The sequence below is a fragment of the Ceratotherium simum genome, chromosome 9 (genome assembly GCF_057802395.1).
Source record: "Ceratotherium simum simum isolate JZ-2026a chromosome 9, ASM5780239v1, whole genome shotgun sequence".
Lineage (NCBI taxonomy): Eukaryota > Metazoa > Chordata > Mammalia > Perissodactyla > Rhinocerotidae > Ceratotherium > Ceratotherium simum.
In genome coordinates this window covers 12,535,303-12,554,461 of record NC_141908.1, presented here as the reverse complement: position 1 = coordinate 12,554,461, position 19,159 = coordinate 12,535,303, and the positions used below count along the sequence as shown (strand labels likewise).

Below are 19,159 nucleotides of genomic sequence, written 5' to 3'. Positions count from 1 at the left end.
GGTCCGTGACTGTTCTTTTACTGGTCTCCAGCAAAACAGGAAAAAACTATAGGCATGTGGTGAGTGTTTCATAATGTTAAATGGATTCAATTTGAAAGACTGTCCTTTATTCTAAGATTGGGGGTTAAATGGCCTTTCTTTTAGGAAATGATAGAGAAAGCAACATAGTAGCTACTTTTAAAAATGTTCTTGCCTGGCAAAACACAGATGGTCAACCTCCAGTTTTGCTTTAAAATTTTACTTGTCCATGAAATTAAGAAATCTGGTAACCACTAGCCTAGGTTCTCACATCCAGACAGGAAGCCTTCCAGCATTCCACTCACAACATGGAACATTTACAGACACTCAAAATGCCCAAACCAACTATGGAAGATCACTTCCTCTTCATCCCCTTCTCATATCTGGACTAGATTTTTTGCCCTCAAAGTTCTAGCACAGCGTTGAGTAAGATCTAATCACTAGAGATCCAGGCTTTGGGGGAAAAGGCAACAACTTCACAGCATGTGGTATTGGAGGTTTCAGTAATAATCAACACAGAGTCCCTACTTCCCATTTTCACAAAAAGGATCAGGTACCATCCCTCTGCATCAGACAGAAAGTCTAACAAAGACACAAATCAAATTCTGAATTCAAGTCTTAGCCTCAAATTTACAAATTTCATGGTATTTGATTTGAAGTCTAGTGCAGGGGAAGATTCCCAATAACAGTAACAACAATAGAAACAGCTATATAACATTTATAAAGCACTTACTAAAATATGCTGGTCCTTCAGCTAAGTGCTTTACACATATTAACTTAATTCTCATCCTATTAGGTAGGTACTATTATTATTTCTATTTAACAGATGAGAAGTTAAGTCATTTGCCCAAGGTCACACAGCCAGAAAGGGGCAGAGCCAAGACTTCAACTCAGGAAGTCTCTGGGGTCCATGCCCCTAGCCCCTACGCTATATAATCTTAACACAGAATTAGAAGACTTTTCTAGCAAGGGATGCACAGCTTCTTTCTCAGTGGCTGCATGAATGGTGGAGTGGGAAAAGTCCAAAGCCTGGAGACAGGGAGTTTAGACTGGAATCTTTGCTTCTCCACTCACTAGTTCTCTGCCCTTAAGCAAATCAATTAACCTTTCTGAGTCTCACTTTCCTTAGATGTAAGACTGGGATAACAGATGCTTCAAAGAATGCTATCCGGATCAGATGCAAAGTACTGTTCACAGAGCAGGCCATAAAGTGAGTTCCTTTGCTCCTTTTCTTTTCAAGGTGCCTAGAGGGCAGGCTGAGACAAGAACCACACAGAATAGAGGGAGCTTTACAGCACAAGCCACTTAATCACAGAGCCTTGGGGAAAAGCAGGATGGAGATAAGTCTCCCATCAGACATTTAGTCATCAAATAAGGACTAAATGCCTACAAAGTGCCAGACATTCTGTAAGGAGCTGGAGTCACAACAGTGAGGAGGACAGCCGTGGTGCCTGCCCTCATGAAGCTTACAGTCTGATGGGAGAGACAGGTAAATAATCAAACATTTGAACATACATGGTTACAAACTGCAGTAAGGAAGTTTCCCGTGAAGGAAAGGAATGTGGCCATATGAATAGACAGAGCTAAGGAACCTGTTCTAGATTAGAGGATCAGGGGAAGCTTTCTTGAGGTTTGGTAGAACCGAGATCTGAATGATGAACATGAATTAAGCAGGTAAGAGAAGAAGAGAAGAGAAGAGCTTTCCAGCCTGAGAGAAAGAACAAAGAAAAGTAAGGAATAAAACAAGGCTGGATAGGTGAGAAGAAACCAGAGCATGGGGGGCTATGGAGTTCTATCTTTACCAAAAAGGCAATGAACAGTGACTCATGGTAACGTTCCAAGATCATAACAGGTGACACTGTGAAACTAGGGTGGATGGAGTACCAGCGATGTTTTGAGGATGACATCAGGAAATGTCATCATGTTCTGCTGCCAGCAGATCCATATCACACCCAGGATCCGGGTCAGATGGCCCAAGAGCCAGACCTGTTACAGGAATTCTGATGTTCAGAGGACAAGACACCACACAGAGGCCCTCACCTGAACAACAGGAAATATGTGAATAAAATCCATCCCCTGGATCTGGTGGGGCTCCAGCTGGTGGGGACACTTCATCCTTGGCAGGACTGAGACGATTTTTTCTGATAGAGCTCTGTTTGGAAAAAGCAACAAGCAAAGAGTGAGAACAAATTAAGTGGTCCTCCAGCCTCTCAAGTCTGGGCAACATCCCAGAAGAATCCAGGGCTTTTCAGCGCCAGACCAGTGCCAGACTATGGCCAAGTTTCTCCTGGCTGACTGCAAAATGAGAAAAATAAACACAATTTAGATGTGTGTGTGTGCACGCAAGGTCACAAAACTGTCTTCATCCTTTATTCTAAGATTGTATTCTTCCTACTTTTTTACATTAAAATACTTTGTTTCCTTATGAAATTATAGTGATGTTAGAGGTTGTAATTACTTTTTAACATCCTTACATGGTGAAATAAAAAGTCATCAGCACCCCACATTCTTTTACATTTCAGTTTACTGACCTACTTTTTCTAAAAGTTTGGGAACAACTAGGCTACACATCAAAAAAATTGTTCTAAATATTATTCAGGCAACAAGTAATTACCAGACCATGTGCCAGGAGCCCAGAATATTAAGTCAAATCATGCAGCCTCATTCTCAAAAAAAATTTAGAGTTCTCTACTCTGGCACAAAAGTATTTTTAAAATAAAAAATTGGGGCCGTGGCTTAGCGGTTAAGTGCGCGTGCTCCGCCGCTGGTGGCCCGGGTTCGGATCCCGGGCGCACACCCACGCACTACTTCTCCGGCCATGCTGAGGCCGTGTCCCACATACAGCAACTAGAAGGATGTGCAGCTATGACATACAACTATCTACTGGGGCTTTGAGGGGAAAATAAATAAATAAAATCTTTAAAATAAAAAATTGCCTTTAATTTTGTTGATACTCTAAAATTAACCCTAGATTGGGGGGAACCGTGTATCCTCACTCTTTTTTCCAGAGAAAAGAAATTTTTCGCTTCTCGTGAGGGACACTGCGATCTGTCTCCAACACCTTGTCTCAGTCCTCCTCCTATGAAATGGCTGGGAGAAGGGGAGGAACTGGGCTCCCTGAGGTCCCAGAGCATTCTTCTCTCTTGGTCAGGAGGTAAGCAGCTTCCCCCTACTGGGGCGGTTTCTCAGCTCAGCCTGGGCCTGGGTGAGACAGTTTTATGGCAGGAGTGATAGAGGGACTGGTGTGCAAGTCCATTTCATCACAGATTTAAGCCTCCTTCTTTATCAGCTGATATTTGATCTCCAACTGTCTGGTTTCTGTTTCTTATATCTTAACTGGACTAGATTCAAGAGAGAAAGGAGATGATTTAGTGGGTCTGCTAAACCACAAAGCCATGGTACATGGACTGGGAACCTTGAGGAACAGTCACCAGGCATGGTCTTAAGGGGCCACAGAGAGAAATAGGGTCTTCTGGCTCAGCCTACACGGATAGTTTAGGTTACATCCCCATCTAAGACACTTTAAAAAATCTTAGTCAGTTACAGCAGCTAGTGTGGCCTTGTTTACAAGCACAGGGCTCTTTTCTAATAAATGAAGGCCCTGGTGAACAAGGTTACCAGGTTTTCCTAGATGCTTCAAATTTAGCAAGTTTTGGGTCTATCAAAAGTGTTCTTTGTTTAAAGAAATCTTGTCCATCTTTATCTTTCTGCAGTTCCATAATCCTTCCCAGAAGACAGACACCTAACTTGGGCGTGGGTGAGAGCCATTATTGTCTCCCCTGTGCTCCCCTTAGTAGAGTTCACCCCCTCAGTCTTGGCAGGAACTAGGTAATCTAGGGACAAAAGCTGAACAGCTCCCTAGGGAATGGTCCCCGAAGAACACATTACGAAACCATGTTTATACCCACGTAGCTTCATAAGGTGGGACCAAGGTTAAAACTGCTGAGGGAAACAGTCACACTCCCAGCTCCACTGATCATAAGATCAAATGTCAAGTCCAATATGTTAAGAGAAAAAAACACGCAGAGAGGAAGACTGATACCCCACTGCACACATTCAGAGGAGGGAGCATCCATCTCCCAGGAGGGAAGCATATGGGGGAACACATTCACCCCCAGCAGAAACAGGGGAGGTGATTTCTCCAAAAGGTCCAAGATGTAGAAGGAAATCGCCATGTGGCTCTCAGCTGTTCCTGTGGTTCCTCCTTCCTGAGCAGCCTGTCTTTGGGACACATGCATCTTTTCTGCTGTAAGATGTGTAGCCTGCCCCATGGGGGATGCCTGAGGCTGTCCCGCTCTTCCTGGGCCTTGAATGGGACAGTCTGCTAAGGAAGTACTAACAAACCCATTTGGCAACATATCTAAGGCTCTCTCTCTGATAAGCTTTACTTTTTATTTTGATTTCCATCAGACTCTTGTGCCTTGTTTCTTTGAAACTTGTACGGGGAAGGGTGCTTAACTGGCCCTGCTTCCCAAACTCGAAGCTTAGCATATGAAGATGGTTACCAACTCCGGTTTTGTGTCCTTGCTCAGCGCAGGTCTTAACTATACATGTGGGGCCACCTTTCCTCATAATTACATTTTGGTTCAGTAGGAGGAAAGCTCCCTCTAGTGGCTACAGGTCTATGGGTGTGCATAGAGTACTGATTGCTCAGAACCATTGAGTAGCCTAAAAACAAGAGGCTGGGACTCCCAACACCATCCAGCTTAACCCTCTACCTTCAGATAAGGTTCTCCCTGGCCACTCCTCAGGGACAGCCTACTCTCCCAGTTCATAAAGGCCCTGAGGAAAGAATCTCTCGGGTCATCTCAGGGTTTACAACCCTCTTAAACCCGCCTCTCAGAAATTACAGCATATGCAAACAGCTGAAGGCACTAATACTGCCAGGAGTGAGGGGTGGGGGTGGAGATGTGGGCAAAACACAGGCAGGCTAGGGGCAGGAGACAAAAGTCAGGAAGACTTCTCGCAGAAACCCACCAGTCCTCATTTGGGTTCTCCCTAGAGCTCAGGTTGGATCCTCTGACTTTCTCAAAATCAGGGAAAACGACAATTGCAGAGGTCACCAGGCAGGTCTCCTAGCCTAAGATTTTAACATGCCCACTTGTCATTACAGGTGATTAGTTTCATTCCTTTAGTTTTTAAGTGTTAAGTGTACTGTTTCCTCCTCCACTACTAACAGTTTGGAAGAGAGTGCATTAAACCAGGGTGTAAATTCCAGCTCTATCACCTACTCTGGCAAGCCACCTGGTCCCTCTGGTCCAACACTCTCATCAGAAAATGAGGGACAATCTCTATCCTGTCTTTTCAAAAGTTGTTGTGAAGATTATATAATAAAATGGGTGTATAAGCGCTCTGCACACAGGTGTCTAGTAAACGTGTGTTGTTGAAATGAACTCAGTGATAAGCCTAAAATCTCATTTACGGACCTCTGAACATAAGACCCTGCAGTAAACTGGGCTTAAGAACAGTCTGGGATGGAGGGTAGAAGCTCATGGAACCCTCAAGAAAGAAGGATCAACAAGGAGAACAAGGCCCCAGTTGGACACGTACAGAAGACAGCCTGAAAGATAATCATGCCCTCAGGAGGCAAGAGCGCTCCTCAGATCATGCTGCCCAGCCACCACCACAGCAGCTAGGATGTACTAAAGCACCGCAGACATAAAGTAGTACTAGTCTAAAATGCAGCTAGCCAGAAACTTTGTGGGGAGGAACCCCAAACAGAGAACACATTCCAAATCCAAACAAAAAAGATTTTTGGATAATTCAGTGCCCTGTGGCTATGACATTTCTCCTATAATGTGATGCACTGCTAGGAGTCTGGTCAGTCTTTAGTCATACAAACCCCTGTCCCCAGCTTCGCCCACAATTATGGTTCATGGCTCTGCACTTAAAAGCTACACTCAAGTACTTACCAGAGAACATCATACATCCTTAACCCCTTATCCAAACCATTTGGGGCCAGGCATGTTTCAGAATTAAGAATTCTCTAGAAGTTTGCACCTTAATGTACCTACGGGGCATACACTATGTATTATGTAGAACCCCAGTGAAATCTAGAGCAACACCATATAATCAAACAATTTAATGTCTGCAGCAAAACTCAAGAATATTCACATAAGTGGGATCAATAAAGACTATAAATAGCCTTAACTCAGTTCAGGTCATGTTTTGCTTCCAAATAAGGTTTGTATCCACACTTGAAAAGAAAAAAACTCATTTTCAGTGTTTTTTTAGATTTCAGAGATATGGATAAGGGACTGAGAATCCATATAACAAACAGTATGCTCCAATATCTATTAAGAGTACTGTCACTGATGGGAATGTATCATAACCCCGAAGGACACCAAAGTGAAAAAGGGGCTAAGAACCACTGTAAAACTCCAAAGGAATTTAGGAAGGAAGGATACGTAGAATCTAAGAAATGGTAAGACCAGCCCAGAAAGAATGCAATGAAAGAAATCCCAGCACATTAGGGGTGCCACAGGTGTAAGAAGCAATGAGCTCACACTGGAACAGAAAGAGGCTTCAGTCAAGAGTGTCCTCAAGAAGGCAGTGAATTCATGTTAGTAAATACACTGATTAAGAAGTTGGCTGATCTTAGCTACAGGTAAAGCTATGGCTTCTTTGTCAACAAGGAAAAAAAGGCAATCAGAAACTCAAGGAAAAAAAGGTGCATAAATACGGAGTAAATTACAGTGTGCCTGATTTTCAGTGACGCATAGAGACCATCTCCACTTGCTCAGGCCAAATACCTCAGAATCATCCTTGACTCCCTTCTTACTCACACCCCAAATCCAATGTGTCATGAAAGCCTGTTGGTTCTACCTTCAGAATAGATCCAGAATCCCCTCACTGCTAGCCCACTCTGCAGGCCACCATCTTCTCCGGTGAGGATTATTACAATGTACTGAAAAGTCTCCCCGCTTACACCCTCGCCCCCTTACTTCAATAATCAGAGGGTTCCTTCCAAAACAAAGAACAGATTATACTCCTCCTCTGCTCAAAACCGTCCAAGGATTTCCCATCTCACTCAGAGTAAACCCAAAGTCCTTACTCTGACCTACAAAGCCCTACCTGATCTGGCCCCCATGACCTCTCTGCACTTGCCTCCTACTGCTACCCCTCCTCACTCCACTCCAAGCAAGCTTATGCTTGAGGCCTTCACGCTGGAGGTTCCCTTTGCCTAGAGCCCTCTTCCCTCAAATCTTAGCCCCCATATCCTCTTCTCAGTGAGGCCTACACTGACTTAAAACTACAACTGCCTCCTGCCCCACGTCCCTCCTCCTATTTCTCCCAAGCTTTAATTTTTTCCATAGCATATATTACTTCTATATATAGTTTACTTATTTGTTAAATTTGTTGTTTATGGTCTGTCTCCTCCAATAGACTCTAAGCTCTGTGAGGGCAGGGCATTTTTCATTAATGTATCCAAAGTACCCAGAACAATACCTGACCCAAAATAGGGGCTCAACAAATATTTGCTGAGTCAATGAATAAATGAAAAGAGATTCTTTTGACTGTGGTATTTTGAATATTCTCCTTTAAACAGCACCATCATGGTCCAGATTACATTTCCTTTTCCCTGACCCCATTACAATTCTTAGTTCTTATTGTAAACACTGTTTATAAATTTACTTTTAGAATCTACCAGTAGACAAAGCATGGACAATTTAATTGCTATTATAGAACAGACTATAAATATTATTCTGTAAACATTATAAAAGTAATGTTATGATGGTAGGCAGAGGCTGAAAAGTAGGACAAACAGAGATACCAAAACATTTACCCTATGTAGTTAGGAACCAGGAAAAACTATCCTATACTAATGGTCCAACAGATAGAAGCTTAAGCAGATTAAAATTATATTAGTGATAGGGGCTGGCCTGGTGGCCTAGTGGTTAAGTTCAGCGTGCTCTGCTTTGGTGGCCCGGGTTTGGTTCCCAGGCACAGACCTACACCACTCGTCAGCCACGCTGTGGTGGTGAACCAGATACAAAATAGATGAAGACTGGCACAGATGTTAGCTCAGGGCAAATCATCGTCAAGCAAAAAGAGGAAGACTGCCAACAGTTGTTAACTCAGGGAGAATCTCCCTCAGCAAAAAAAAAAAATTATACAAGCAATCATAGAAAAACAGATAATAATGAAAAGGCTGGAAAACGAAGGGAATATAGTGAGCAGTATAGGTGAGCTAATTTCCTCCTTTCATCAGACTTGAATGAAACAGTGTATACACAGTTGGAGATGCAGAAGTGACTTCTCTGAAGAATCTAAAACCTAAACAGTCAAAGATGATTCTTTCCAGGGAATAAAACTGGGGTGTAGAACGGGAAGGGGGAGAGACATCAGCTGTATATTTTGTTCCCTTTGGTAGTATTTGAATTTTTTTTTAACTTCACGGATGTAATACCTATATAATAAAAACAAACAAACAAAAAAAACAAGAATAAAAATCTACCCCTGGATTTAGCCCAACCAGCAGGGAGCAGAGCCAAACACCTGGATTCCTCCCAATGCCTCCCAGTGAAGGACTTTTCACTATAGGTCGCTGGACACGATGCCACAGTCCTGGAACAACATGTTAGAGATGCAGAGCCCTGCTATTCACGGCTGGGCACCGATGAGCACAGTGTCATAGAGAACAAGATGTCCTTTTTAATGAGGAGCCAAGAGATGTCCTTTGGTCTTAGCATTAAGAATTTTAGTAATTCTGTGGGACCGATTTTTTTTTTCTACTGAGCAGAAACTGTGAATTGGCTAAGTTATCACATTATTTCTCTTTTTGTTAGCTGCCAGAAGGCTTAGAGCCAAATCTGTGGCCCACCCTTAGGGAAACAAAGCATTTTGTGGCCCATCACAAATGTAGTAGCCTTATCCCCAATTCCATTTTTTTTTCCTTTTACTTTGCTTAGCCTTTGCTTCACCTTTCCATTATTACTGCTTCATGTGCATATTCATAAACATCTTTAATCCATTTGGAAGTGTTTTTTCTTGGGGAAGGATAAGCCTTCAGAAAAATGAATAAATAAGTCACAAACACATAGATCTGAGATCACAAATCCCTCTTCTTAAAGAGAAGGGAACTGAGGCTTGCCCAAGGTCACACAGTCGCCCACTGGCAGGGCTGGGCAGAACTGGGGATCCCAGATGGTCTAATGAAATCACCAAGCCCCTAGTGAGCTACGGAAGACCAGACAGGGTACCCTCAGGTGAAATCTCTAGCAAGGAGCCCATGCTGCCTTCTCTCGATGGCAGGCAAAGTGAGGCTCTGTCTTACACAGAGGCAATGAATGGGGAGAGAAAGATTCTCCTTTCCTCATCCTATTCAACTTCCATCCAAATTAGATGGCTTTGGAAACAGAGATAATCTAAGCAGTCACTAGAAACTGTGATCAAGAAAAAGTATTAGCGCTGCTGAATATGACTAATCATCAGGGAAATGCGAATCAAAACCACAATGAGATATCACCTCACACTTGTTAGAATGGCTATTATCAAAAAGACAAAAGATAACAAATGCTGGTGAGGATGTCGAGAAAAGGGAACCCTTCTGCAGAGTTGGTGGCAATGTCAATTGTTGCAGCCACCATGGAAAACAGTATGGCGGTTCCTCAAAAAATTAAAAATAGATCTACCATACGATCTAGCAATTCCACTTTTGGGTATATATCCAATCAAAACAAAATTACTATCTCAAAGAAATATTTGTACCCCCATGTTCATTGCAGCATTATCCATGATAGCTAAGATTTGGAAACAAACTAAGTGTCTATCCATGGATAAATGGATGAAAAAGGTGTGGTATATGTATGTGTGTGTGTGCATTTTATATATATAGATACATATAATCTATATAAGACACACACAATGGATTATTATTCAGCCATTAAAAAGAAGAAAATCCTGCCATTTGTGACAACCTGGATGGACCTTGAGGGCACTATGCTAAGTGAAAGTCCAACAGAGAAAGGCAAATACTGTGTGATCTCACTTACATGTGGAATCTAAAATAACTGAACTCATAAAAACAGACAATGGATGGGCGGTTGCCAGAGGCAGGGGGTGAGGAGTGGGAGAATTGGGTGAAGGTGGTCAAAAGGTACAAACTTCCATTAATAAGTTCTGGGGATGTAATGTACACTATGGTGACTATAGCTAATAATACTGTATATTCGAAAGTTGCTAAGAGAGCAGATCTTAAAAGTTCTTATCATAAGAAAAAACTGTAACTATGTGAGGCGATGATGTTAACTAAACTTGCGGTAATCATTTCACAATATATACATATATCAAATCATTATGTTGTGCATCTTTAATATAATGTTATATATCAATTATATCTCAATAAAACTGGAAAAAAATAAAAGTTAAAAAACAAAAAGAGCAAGTGTTACAAACAGCCTACACATTAAACGACTCTTATATGCTACCTGTGACCTTGGCGTCTATCAGCCTGTTTCATAATCTGTAAAAGTGTGATAATACCTGTTGTAATGAAAATTAAAATAAAATACATAAAACGTCTAGCAGAACTTTCAGCACACAAAAGGCACTCAAAATTAGCTCCCTTCACCCCATTTAGGCTCTTCCATGGCAAACCCTGATAACTTACATTTTTTGACCTATTGTAGAGTTTTCCTGAAAGAGCAAATCAACATCTATGTCAAAGCTGCAAGTGGTAATGCACCAAGTCATTCCTCCAACCACCTGCAAGACACAAAGAAAATATCTGTTTTCTCTTTCTAGTTTGGGGAGAGGGGGAAAAGTGGAAGGTAGAAAAAATATAAGTAGCTTTTACAGACTCAGTGAACCTACAAAATTATATATGTTTAGAGAGAGAGTATATGTGTCCTTCTGAGTGCATCAACTGTAATTCACCTGAAACAGCACTGCTGAATAAAACATTCTGCAATGATGGATAAGTTTGCCATCTGCACTGTCCAGTATAGTAGCTACTAGTCACGTGTGGCTACTGAGCACTTGAAAGGTGGCTACTGTGACTGAGAAACTGAACTTTCATTACTAAATGGACATATCATTCATAGATCCTCTTTATAATGAAGGGGACAGACATTAATTCTCAGCCAAGAGAAGTCTTAATCCACTTCTAGGCAAGTGCCAGATTCCAGAAGAATTATGTGTTTTACAGACCAGATATGTAAGTCGCAAGGCTGACATTTTGTGGCTCATTACTTAATTTCCACACGTCTTATTTTTTTCATCTACCTAAAGGCGATGAGAATCCCTGCTCTACTTTTCTCACAGGATTTCTCTGAGATGCAAATGAGACTAAGGCTAAAAATCCATTTTGAAACAAAATCCTTTTTAGATACAGCTTGATGTTAGAAAAACAATAGTGAATCTTATCCCTGGTTGTTTCAGACTCATGTGAGATGCCTAATAAAATACAGATTCCAGGCCCCAGCCCAGACCTAACTAACCAGAATTTCAATGAGTGAGGCCTAGACATCTGTATCATAAAACAATCCACAGTGATTCTGTTATGCGTAGCCAGGACTGTGGCCCACTGGAGCACTCAATACTTTCTTCCACCAGGAAGCTTTCCTGGCCTGCTCTGTTGGATCTGGTGCTTCATTTCTGTGCACAGCTCCCTGTAGCACTTACTGCATCGTGCCATTTATTCTATGAATGTTGGTTTACTTATCTCTCGTCCTTATTCCATAGAAATCGGGCTCTTTGAGTACAGGGCCTTCGTCTTATCTCCATGCCCTCAACTCCTATTACTATGCCTTGTGCATAATAACTGTTCAAGGTTCTGTTGAATTAAAAAACTTCCTCCCACAGTGACTTCTCCCTCTTCCAAACTCAGCTTTTACCATCCATAGAATATGTGGCAATTGTCTGTGAGCACACTGACTTGGGATAGCACCTTATTAACTCAGCTTATTTTATCTTAAGTAAGCTTTATCTCGCCACCCAAACTGTAAGTTCCTTGAAAGGAGGAATTATTTCTCTTGCTTCTTTGCATTTCCCAAAGCTTTGGACACAGAAAAGGAATTCAAGGCATATCTACTGATATATTATTATTTTCTTTTAATAGGACACTTGAACACTTCCATTATGAATCTGAATTAGGGAGAAATGGAAACATGGACACAGACAAAGTAAAAACACAATGTCTTCCCCTTTTCTCTACCATGATTAACCATGCCACCTTGACAAAAAATAGCCTAATGGTTAGAAAGATTTCCTCTTACCTTGTCAAAAGGTGACAAGCCTTTAATTCTTGCCCTGAAATACCCAGCTGCCACCAAGAGCTCCAGAATTTCAGTCAACTTGACATTTTGTTCTTCATCTTCTCTTGTTTCTACCTAAAACAAAAGGTATAAGTTAGGCTGGTAAAAGCTACCTTGAATAAAGGAACATCAGGTATATCCCCTGATGCCACAATCTCACTGCCAAGGAGCATGTGACACTGGCTGTATCACTGCATTCATGCAGAAGCATGGGGACACCGTACTGCCAGAGTCGCAAAGAACAGGGTCCCCAGGCATCAACAAGCTGTTAATCGTCATAGGTGGAAAGAAGACACACACAGGTAGTAGAGACTTTTCTACTTTTAGGTGCCGAAGGAACCCAGGGGAAAGGAGCATTACAGCACACTGCCTCCCTGTTCTCTAACACATGGTTTACTTGACAGGCTTCTTGACTAGATTATAAACTCCTTACAGACAAGAACAAGGTGGTTTTTTTCCCTTAACTTTATACTCATCTTGGTCCCAGAAGTTACTAACAAGCGGAGCAAAAACAAAGAATTCAAATATGTAGCCCTCTCTGCACTTCTCTTTTTGGTCTCTAAAGCAAATATTAGCAAGGCTTTCAACCCAGATATGTTAAAGGGTGGCCACATAACATGGTTGCCTTAAAACAATAAATCCAACTAATATATTTAAGTAGGAATTTGATTTAAAAATTTTAATATATTCTACCTTCACTCCCAAATGTTTATCTACAAGTTAAACACATCTAAATATTCTAGTACTTTTGCCTCCATTTACTTTCATGAACTGTGCCTTTCCTCTCTTCCATTATTGCAGAAAATCAGAAACCACCTCTCTCTATAAATCAACACCAAGGTATACTTGTTCAAATCCTCCTACCCCTCTCTGACTACTCCCTTACCCAACACGCCTGTTAAATCTTCCTTTACCATGCACGTCATGTTTATCCTCCCTCCCCTTTTATTTACACTTCATGCCAGGAATATTGCAACTGCCTCTCAATCTTTCTTCCCTGTTAATTTGTCTTGCTCATTCCTTCCTAAACCACAGCTTTCACATCACCTTGCTTTAGTTCATCCCCCAGCCTTCATCATGAACGCAACACCCACTGTCTATAAGATAAACTCCAAATGTCTTGGTTTGGCATTCAGATCTTTGGCCATAACCTATCTTTTCAGCTTCATCTTTTACCTCCTCCGAAAACAATCCAGACATGGCTAGGGCCAACCTAGGCAAGCACTGCTCACTCCCATTTCTTCATTGTTCACACCAGCCCCCTTCTCCTGATATTCTCTAACCACGCAGAAACCATCTTCAAATTCTAGCTCCTATTCAATGCCCACTCTGACAAATACAGCCTGAAATGGTCATTCCTCTGCATTTCTATTTTATTTATAGTCCATGCCATTTGTAGAATTAAGTATCAACCTTTTCCAAGTGACATGTCTGGTGTTAATGTACATGCTTGTCTTTCTAACTGGACTATTAGCTGGTTCAGAAGACCTATAAATTATTCACCCATGTTTACTCCTCTGCTCTGAAACAGCATTAGGCTCAAAGGGCACACTTATTAAATATGGAATGATGTGCTTAATAAACATGGAAATCATTACATAAAGTGTATCCTAAGCCAGTCATGGATTAATAAAATGTTTTCATAGTCATGACACTGGTAATGGAAATTCAAGTTTATTTTAAAGCACTAACTGCCAGGAGAGGGAGCATACATATTAACATACAGTTGAACATGGAATTATTAAAGTGACTGACAACCCCTTGCAATGGGAGGTGGTAGAGGTGACTGCCTTGCACCGCTGCTCGTCTGACTTATCTCTCTCTCAAATGACCCTGGTCCAGCCTATCAAAGATTCTGCAAGTTAGCATTCACTAGTTCCTAATGCACATGCATAAGCGAAGAAAGTAATACTAATTATTCACACCTTCTCTTCCTTCACAAAAGATCTAAGATGGTTGAGAAATATCTACAAATAGAGAAACTCAAAGAAAAGAGAATGGTTCATAAAGACAGAGTGGAAAAGGAAAATGGGATGATATAAGTACTTTCTGAAAACTCCTGGGAAGTAAAACAGGAACCCTTCATGCGTTCAATCATCATTTATCATGAAAACACTTCCACAAAGAAGACAGTCCATCACAGGAGGATCATCCCTGCCTCCATTTGTACCTAATGAGCACCCACTGGCCACCCGACGGCAGACGCATGGCCCATGCTTCCCGTCCACTCACCCCCAAAATGGAGAAGTGGACTTTCGCAATCTAACCTGTGAAATAACTTTCTGGCACAAAACACTGAATGAGAACGTTAATATGACTCCAACTTCACTTCACAGATTAACACTGAAACAAACAGAAAAGAGCCACTGACTAATATACAGGGAATGAAAGAATACCCTCTCTTGAAACTGTAAAAAGTCACCAGGCTTCACATCCAATTGTTAAACTAAAATTATGACAAAGATGAACGATGGTGAACTCTTAAACCAGGCACACTAAATTTTCAATTGCCCTCTAGTGTAGTTCAGATAAGGTGGAAGGCAGAGCCAGGTCTAGCCATCTTTCTGTCCTTCACATACATACAGTAACAGGTTTAAAAATTGAATTTAATGAATTAACAGGACTAGTAACAGCTTAATGACACAGACTATCCATATTCATGTGTACTGGTCTTTGAAGTGAAAGATAATAATTTGATTATATTCACCCTGTCTGCCTCATAATTGCCAGGAACTGTCTTAGGCTCTTGAAAAGTGACACATCATACCCAGCCTCCCAGCAGTCAGAGAAGGGTTAAACAAAGGACACACAGGAGCAGGCTGCTTTTCATTTTAGAAAGAACCCCACTGGTAGTACTGTGGGACACTGACTTGGAGGGATTTAAAGTAGAATCTGAGAGACTAGACAGGAATCTACAGCAAAAGGCCAGGCAAAAACTTGACGAGAGCCTAGAATAAAGAAGCAGCAAAAAAGAAATATTAAATCAAATATCACAGTACAGATCCCGGTCTTCACCAGCCCCACCCCATCAAAGCAACTTGCATGTGAGGTTTTTACCTAATATAAGGATTCTGAACACATTACACTTCTTAGGTTTTCTTAAGATAACAAAATGGACTTGCATTCTGGGAGCACACACTGACAGGTAAGTCTGTCCTTCCATTACGATATCCCCAGCTTTTATGCACAGCACAGTGATCCCTCAATTAGTGGGTACTTGAGGGACGAAAGAACTGAGAATTTGAGGATGAGGGGCCAGAGAAGCAAGATTGGCCACAGGCAGCTAAGTGTGAAGGGACCACTCATCATGTCAACGAATCAGGCCCCCTGCCAAACGCCTGCTTCAGAACCTTAGGAGGGGGATAGAGGTGCAGTGTGGATTCCATTGCTTTCAAGAATCTAAAAAACTAGACTAGCTTTTGAGTAAATCAACTGGAAGAGAAGACAGATGCAAATCACCCAGCTAAGTGATACCTGCAGCCAAAAGGAAATGCTCTTTCCCTTTATTTCCAGCCAATGTGGAAATCCGGAAACCAGTGATTATCCTGTCCCGAGGACCAAGTGAGTACTTAATAACAAACAACTCTGGAAGGAAAGGCACCCGCTGTCTTCTGGAGAAGCAGCAACGCTTCAGCCCGGCGCTCCGCTCCCGGCCACACAGCACCACTGGAGACCGCGGCGCGCTGACCCAGCCGGACACAACCCAGGGCGCGCCCGGCTCCCAAACTTCCTCCCGCCGCCCCGGCCGGGCGTGCGGGTCAACGCAGAGCGGCATTCCCTCCGACACCAAGGCGGGGCGGCTGGCGCCCGGACCCCGCGGGCCCCGCGAAGCGGCGGCAAGAGCCACAAGGTCACCGCCCTTTGCACAACCCGAGCCCGGACCGTCCCAGCGCGCGTCTCGTGACTCCCGGGCGCAGCAGCCCCGGCCCTCCCGGCGAGCCCTGGAAACTGCCCGGGAGAGCTGGGTCCCCGGGCCCCGCGGCGCCTGGGGCTGCGTCGGGGCACTTATTGCGCTGGGAGGGCCACTTCCGTCCCAGGAGACCCGAGAGCGGCTGAAGTCGGTCCCTGCCCACGCTCACGCTGGGGGACTAGCTCGGCCCCCGGCGGACGGGCCGGTGCTCCCCGCGGTGGACACACCTGAGGAAGGGGGCGGGGCGCCCAAACGCACCCCGGGCCCCGCTCTGCCCGCTGCCGGCGGGCTCGGCCCTGGCTCAGGGACGCGGACTTGCCAGGCAGAGTGGGCTCTTACCTCCGGAAGACCCTGGCCCTCTGGCCCTTTGGACAACCCCATGGTCCGGTCGGACAGACGTGCTGCGGCGGCAGCAAAGCCAGCAGTGCGTCCGGAGGAAGCTGTCCCCGGCCGCGAAGCTGCTACCGGGGTGGAGTGCAAAGCGGAAACTTCCTCCACCACCGCCGCCGCCGCCGCCGCCGCCGCCGCCCGGGAGCACCGCGGCCCGGCGGAGCATGCGCGCTGGGGGGGCAGCGCGGCGCGACTGCGCCTGCGCAAGGGTAGCCCCGCGCCAAGCGGGCAAAGGGTGAGACTCTGGAGTGGCGGTGTCGCCAGGCTGTGGGGGCTGACGTCTGTGGAAGCTTCGCGCCCGAGCACTGCATTTTTCTCCCAGGTGCCTTATAAAAGGGACTATTCCTTCATCTCGGAGAAATTATGCATCCTGACTCCCCTTTCTGCTTTTCACGGGCATCAGATGTCCCAAGTGGGTTCTGTCCTCTCCATGAGCCGGACTTCCGAAGCCCCCTCGCTCTCGGGGCGGAGTGCGAACACGAATGATTTTGGGGATTCCAGACCCTGTCCCGGTTCTAGGCGAATCAGGGTGTCGCCTGATTACCGCGCACTTGGACAAACTTCTCCATACACGGACCACGGAAGGGAGCTCCCGAGAAAGGATTCTTCACGCCCGTCGCCCCTCTAGCGTTCGAGACAGTGCATCTTGTTACCCAGGAAACCTCGTTTGGGATAATGTTCCGCCACCCCACCACCACCATCCCCAGTTGTGTCTTCCTTAGGGGAAGGTCATCTCTGAGAATGTGACTCCGGGTGTTGACGGCATTTTAGCTGCCGCATCGCTTAGGCGTTGCACCCCTAGTCTGTCCCAGAGGATGGCAGCTATTTAAGAGTTGTCTCCCTGGCCACAAGCCCCTCGCTCCAGCCCCATAATGCCTTACACAACTTGTTTTTTTGTTGTGTGTGTGTGTTTTTAAGGGATGACGACGAAAGAGGTGACATGTGAAAACTTTTGCTGTAGAAGAGATCCTTCCCTCTGTGTGTGGGGAGAGGGGAATATGGAGTTATGAGCTCCTTGAGATCAAAGAAGTTGTGTGTGTGTGTTTCCTCTGTGCATCCCTAGCATCTTAAAAAAGTAGATACTGAGTAATTGTATGTCCTTGAAGAAATTCTTTTTGTACTCCTCCTAAAGTTTATCCTGACAGAACAGAGATATCTCTGGAACGAGAGTACACAAGTGATTGGAAGGACCGTAAGAACAGACATTTCCTTCTTAACTGTAGTTAGCAAATATCACTAACCAAACTGCGTGCCAACCCTCCAATAATTTGAGAAATTCGAATACACAAATGAAGGTGTTGAGATGGGAACTCTCTTATCTGAGTTATATAACATCTTGCTCTTACCCATTGTGAAGCTAATGAAACTCAATTTCTAAAATGCCTAACTTCCCAAATGTGTTATTTTTGTAATTTTAAAATTGTCCTTCCTTGAGATAGTATAGGATGAGGGAGAATGAAGTGATAATTTTGTAGCCACTGTTGGGTGATTAGACAGGTATTGATGCCTAGGGACAGGTAGCAAAATCTCGTGTAGCAGGCAGGCCTAACTAGCTGTATACAAAGCAGCCCAGGAAATAGGGCCTGGACAATAACAGGATTCAAGTAGGCCACACACCAGTCTCTTGTTGTAAATGCTTTTGCAATGTTTTAAATAAACATAAGCAGCTAACTTTCCCAGTAAGAAACTGTCCTGTTTTACTGTCTCTGAAGGGTGACAGTAGCAGAGTTGGGTTGACAGCTTGCTTTTTTTTTTTTTTTTTAAAAGATCCCAGCAAAACAGCCATGGCAGCTGTCAAGAAAGCTTGAGCAGCCCATGTTTGAGAGAAGAACCCCTGCACAGCCTTGGAGAAGACCTTGAACAGACAATGTCAGAGAAGGAGGTTTGTGAGGACTTTCAGATAAATGCATCTCTCTCCCTCCCTCCTGGCTCATACACATTTTGTCTCCCTAGTGGGATGGTTGGGAATTAGGGATCATTCTGTCTCTCCTCTGTACATTCAGTACAGAACTGTGTGATGTTCTTGTAAGTGCAAGATTCTCGGGAACCTCACAAATACTTTCCTTTCCTGGGTAAATAGAGTGTGATAGTAAAGAGCTTCCTGTTAAGATCACCTTTATTTTGGATGAAGTTTTCAATAAAGCCTCCATCATTCTGTCCTCATGTCTCTCCCAGCCCTTCCATTCTGAGCTCTTGCTGTGACCAGGAAAGGGAATCATGAAGTCTCGAAGCAGGAAGCGACCTTAGAAGGCATCTAGTGCAACTATGGGTGTTTAGAAAAGTAAAATGACACAGTTTAGGTCACACAGCATGTTATTGGCAGTGCTGGAACCAGAGCCCCACATTTCTGATTCACAATGTCCTTTTATTCATCCGCCATCCATCCAGCAAATATTACTGAGTTCCTTTTATGTCAGTGGCTCTCAAACTTGGCTGCATGTTGGAATCTCCTGGGGAGATTTAAAAGCTACCAATGCCTGGGTTACACCCCCAGAGATTCTGATTTAATTGGTCTGGGGAAAGACATGAATATTGGATTTTTTCCCCCTGGAATATATTGTTTTATGTAAAACACAGTAGTGAA

General features: G+C 43.7%; 1 protein-coding gene across 1 annotated transcript in view; it reads right to left on the bottom strand.

Annotated features, from left to right (window-relative positions):
- CCDC93 (CCC complex scaffolding subunit CCDC93) overlaps positions 1 to 16,642 on the bottom strand; it is a 105,908-nt gene extending 89,266 nt beyond the window's left edge. The window contains exons 1-4 of the mRNA XM_004423890.3: positions 16,525 to 16,642; positions 12,237 to 12,350; positions 10,631 to 10,725; positions 2,059 to 2,170 (exon numbers count right to left, since the gene is read on the bottom strand). Of these exons, the coding sequence (XP_004423947.1) occupies positions 2,059 to 2,170; positions 10,631 to 10,725; positions 12,237 to 12,350; positions 16,525 to 16,566 (363 nt within the window). The 5' untranslated portion in view covers positions 16,567 to 16,642. The remainder of the gene's footprint in view (positions 1 to 2,058; positions 2,171 to 10,630; positions 10,726 to 12,236; positions 12,351 to 16,524) is intronic.
- Positions 16,643 to 19,159: the final 2,517 nt, after the last annotated feature.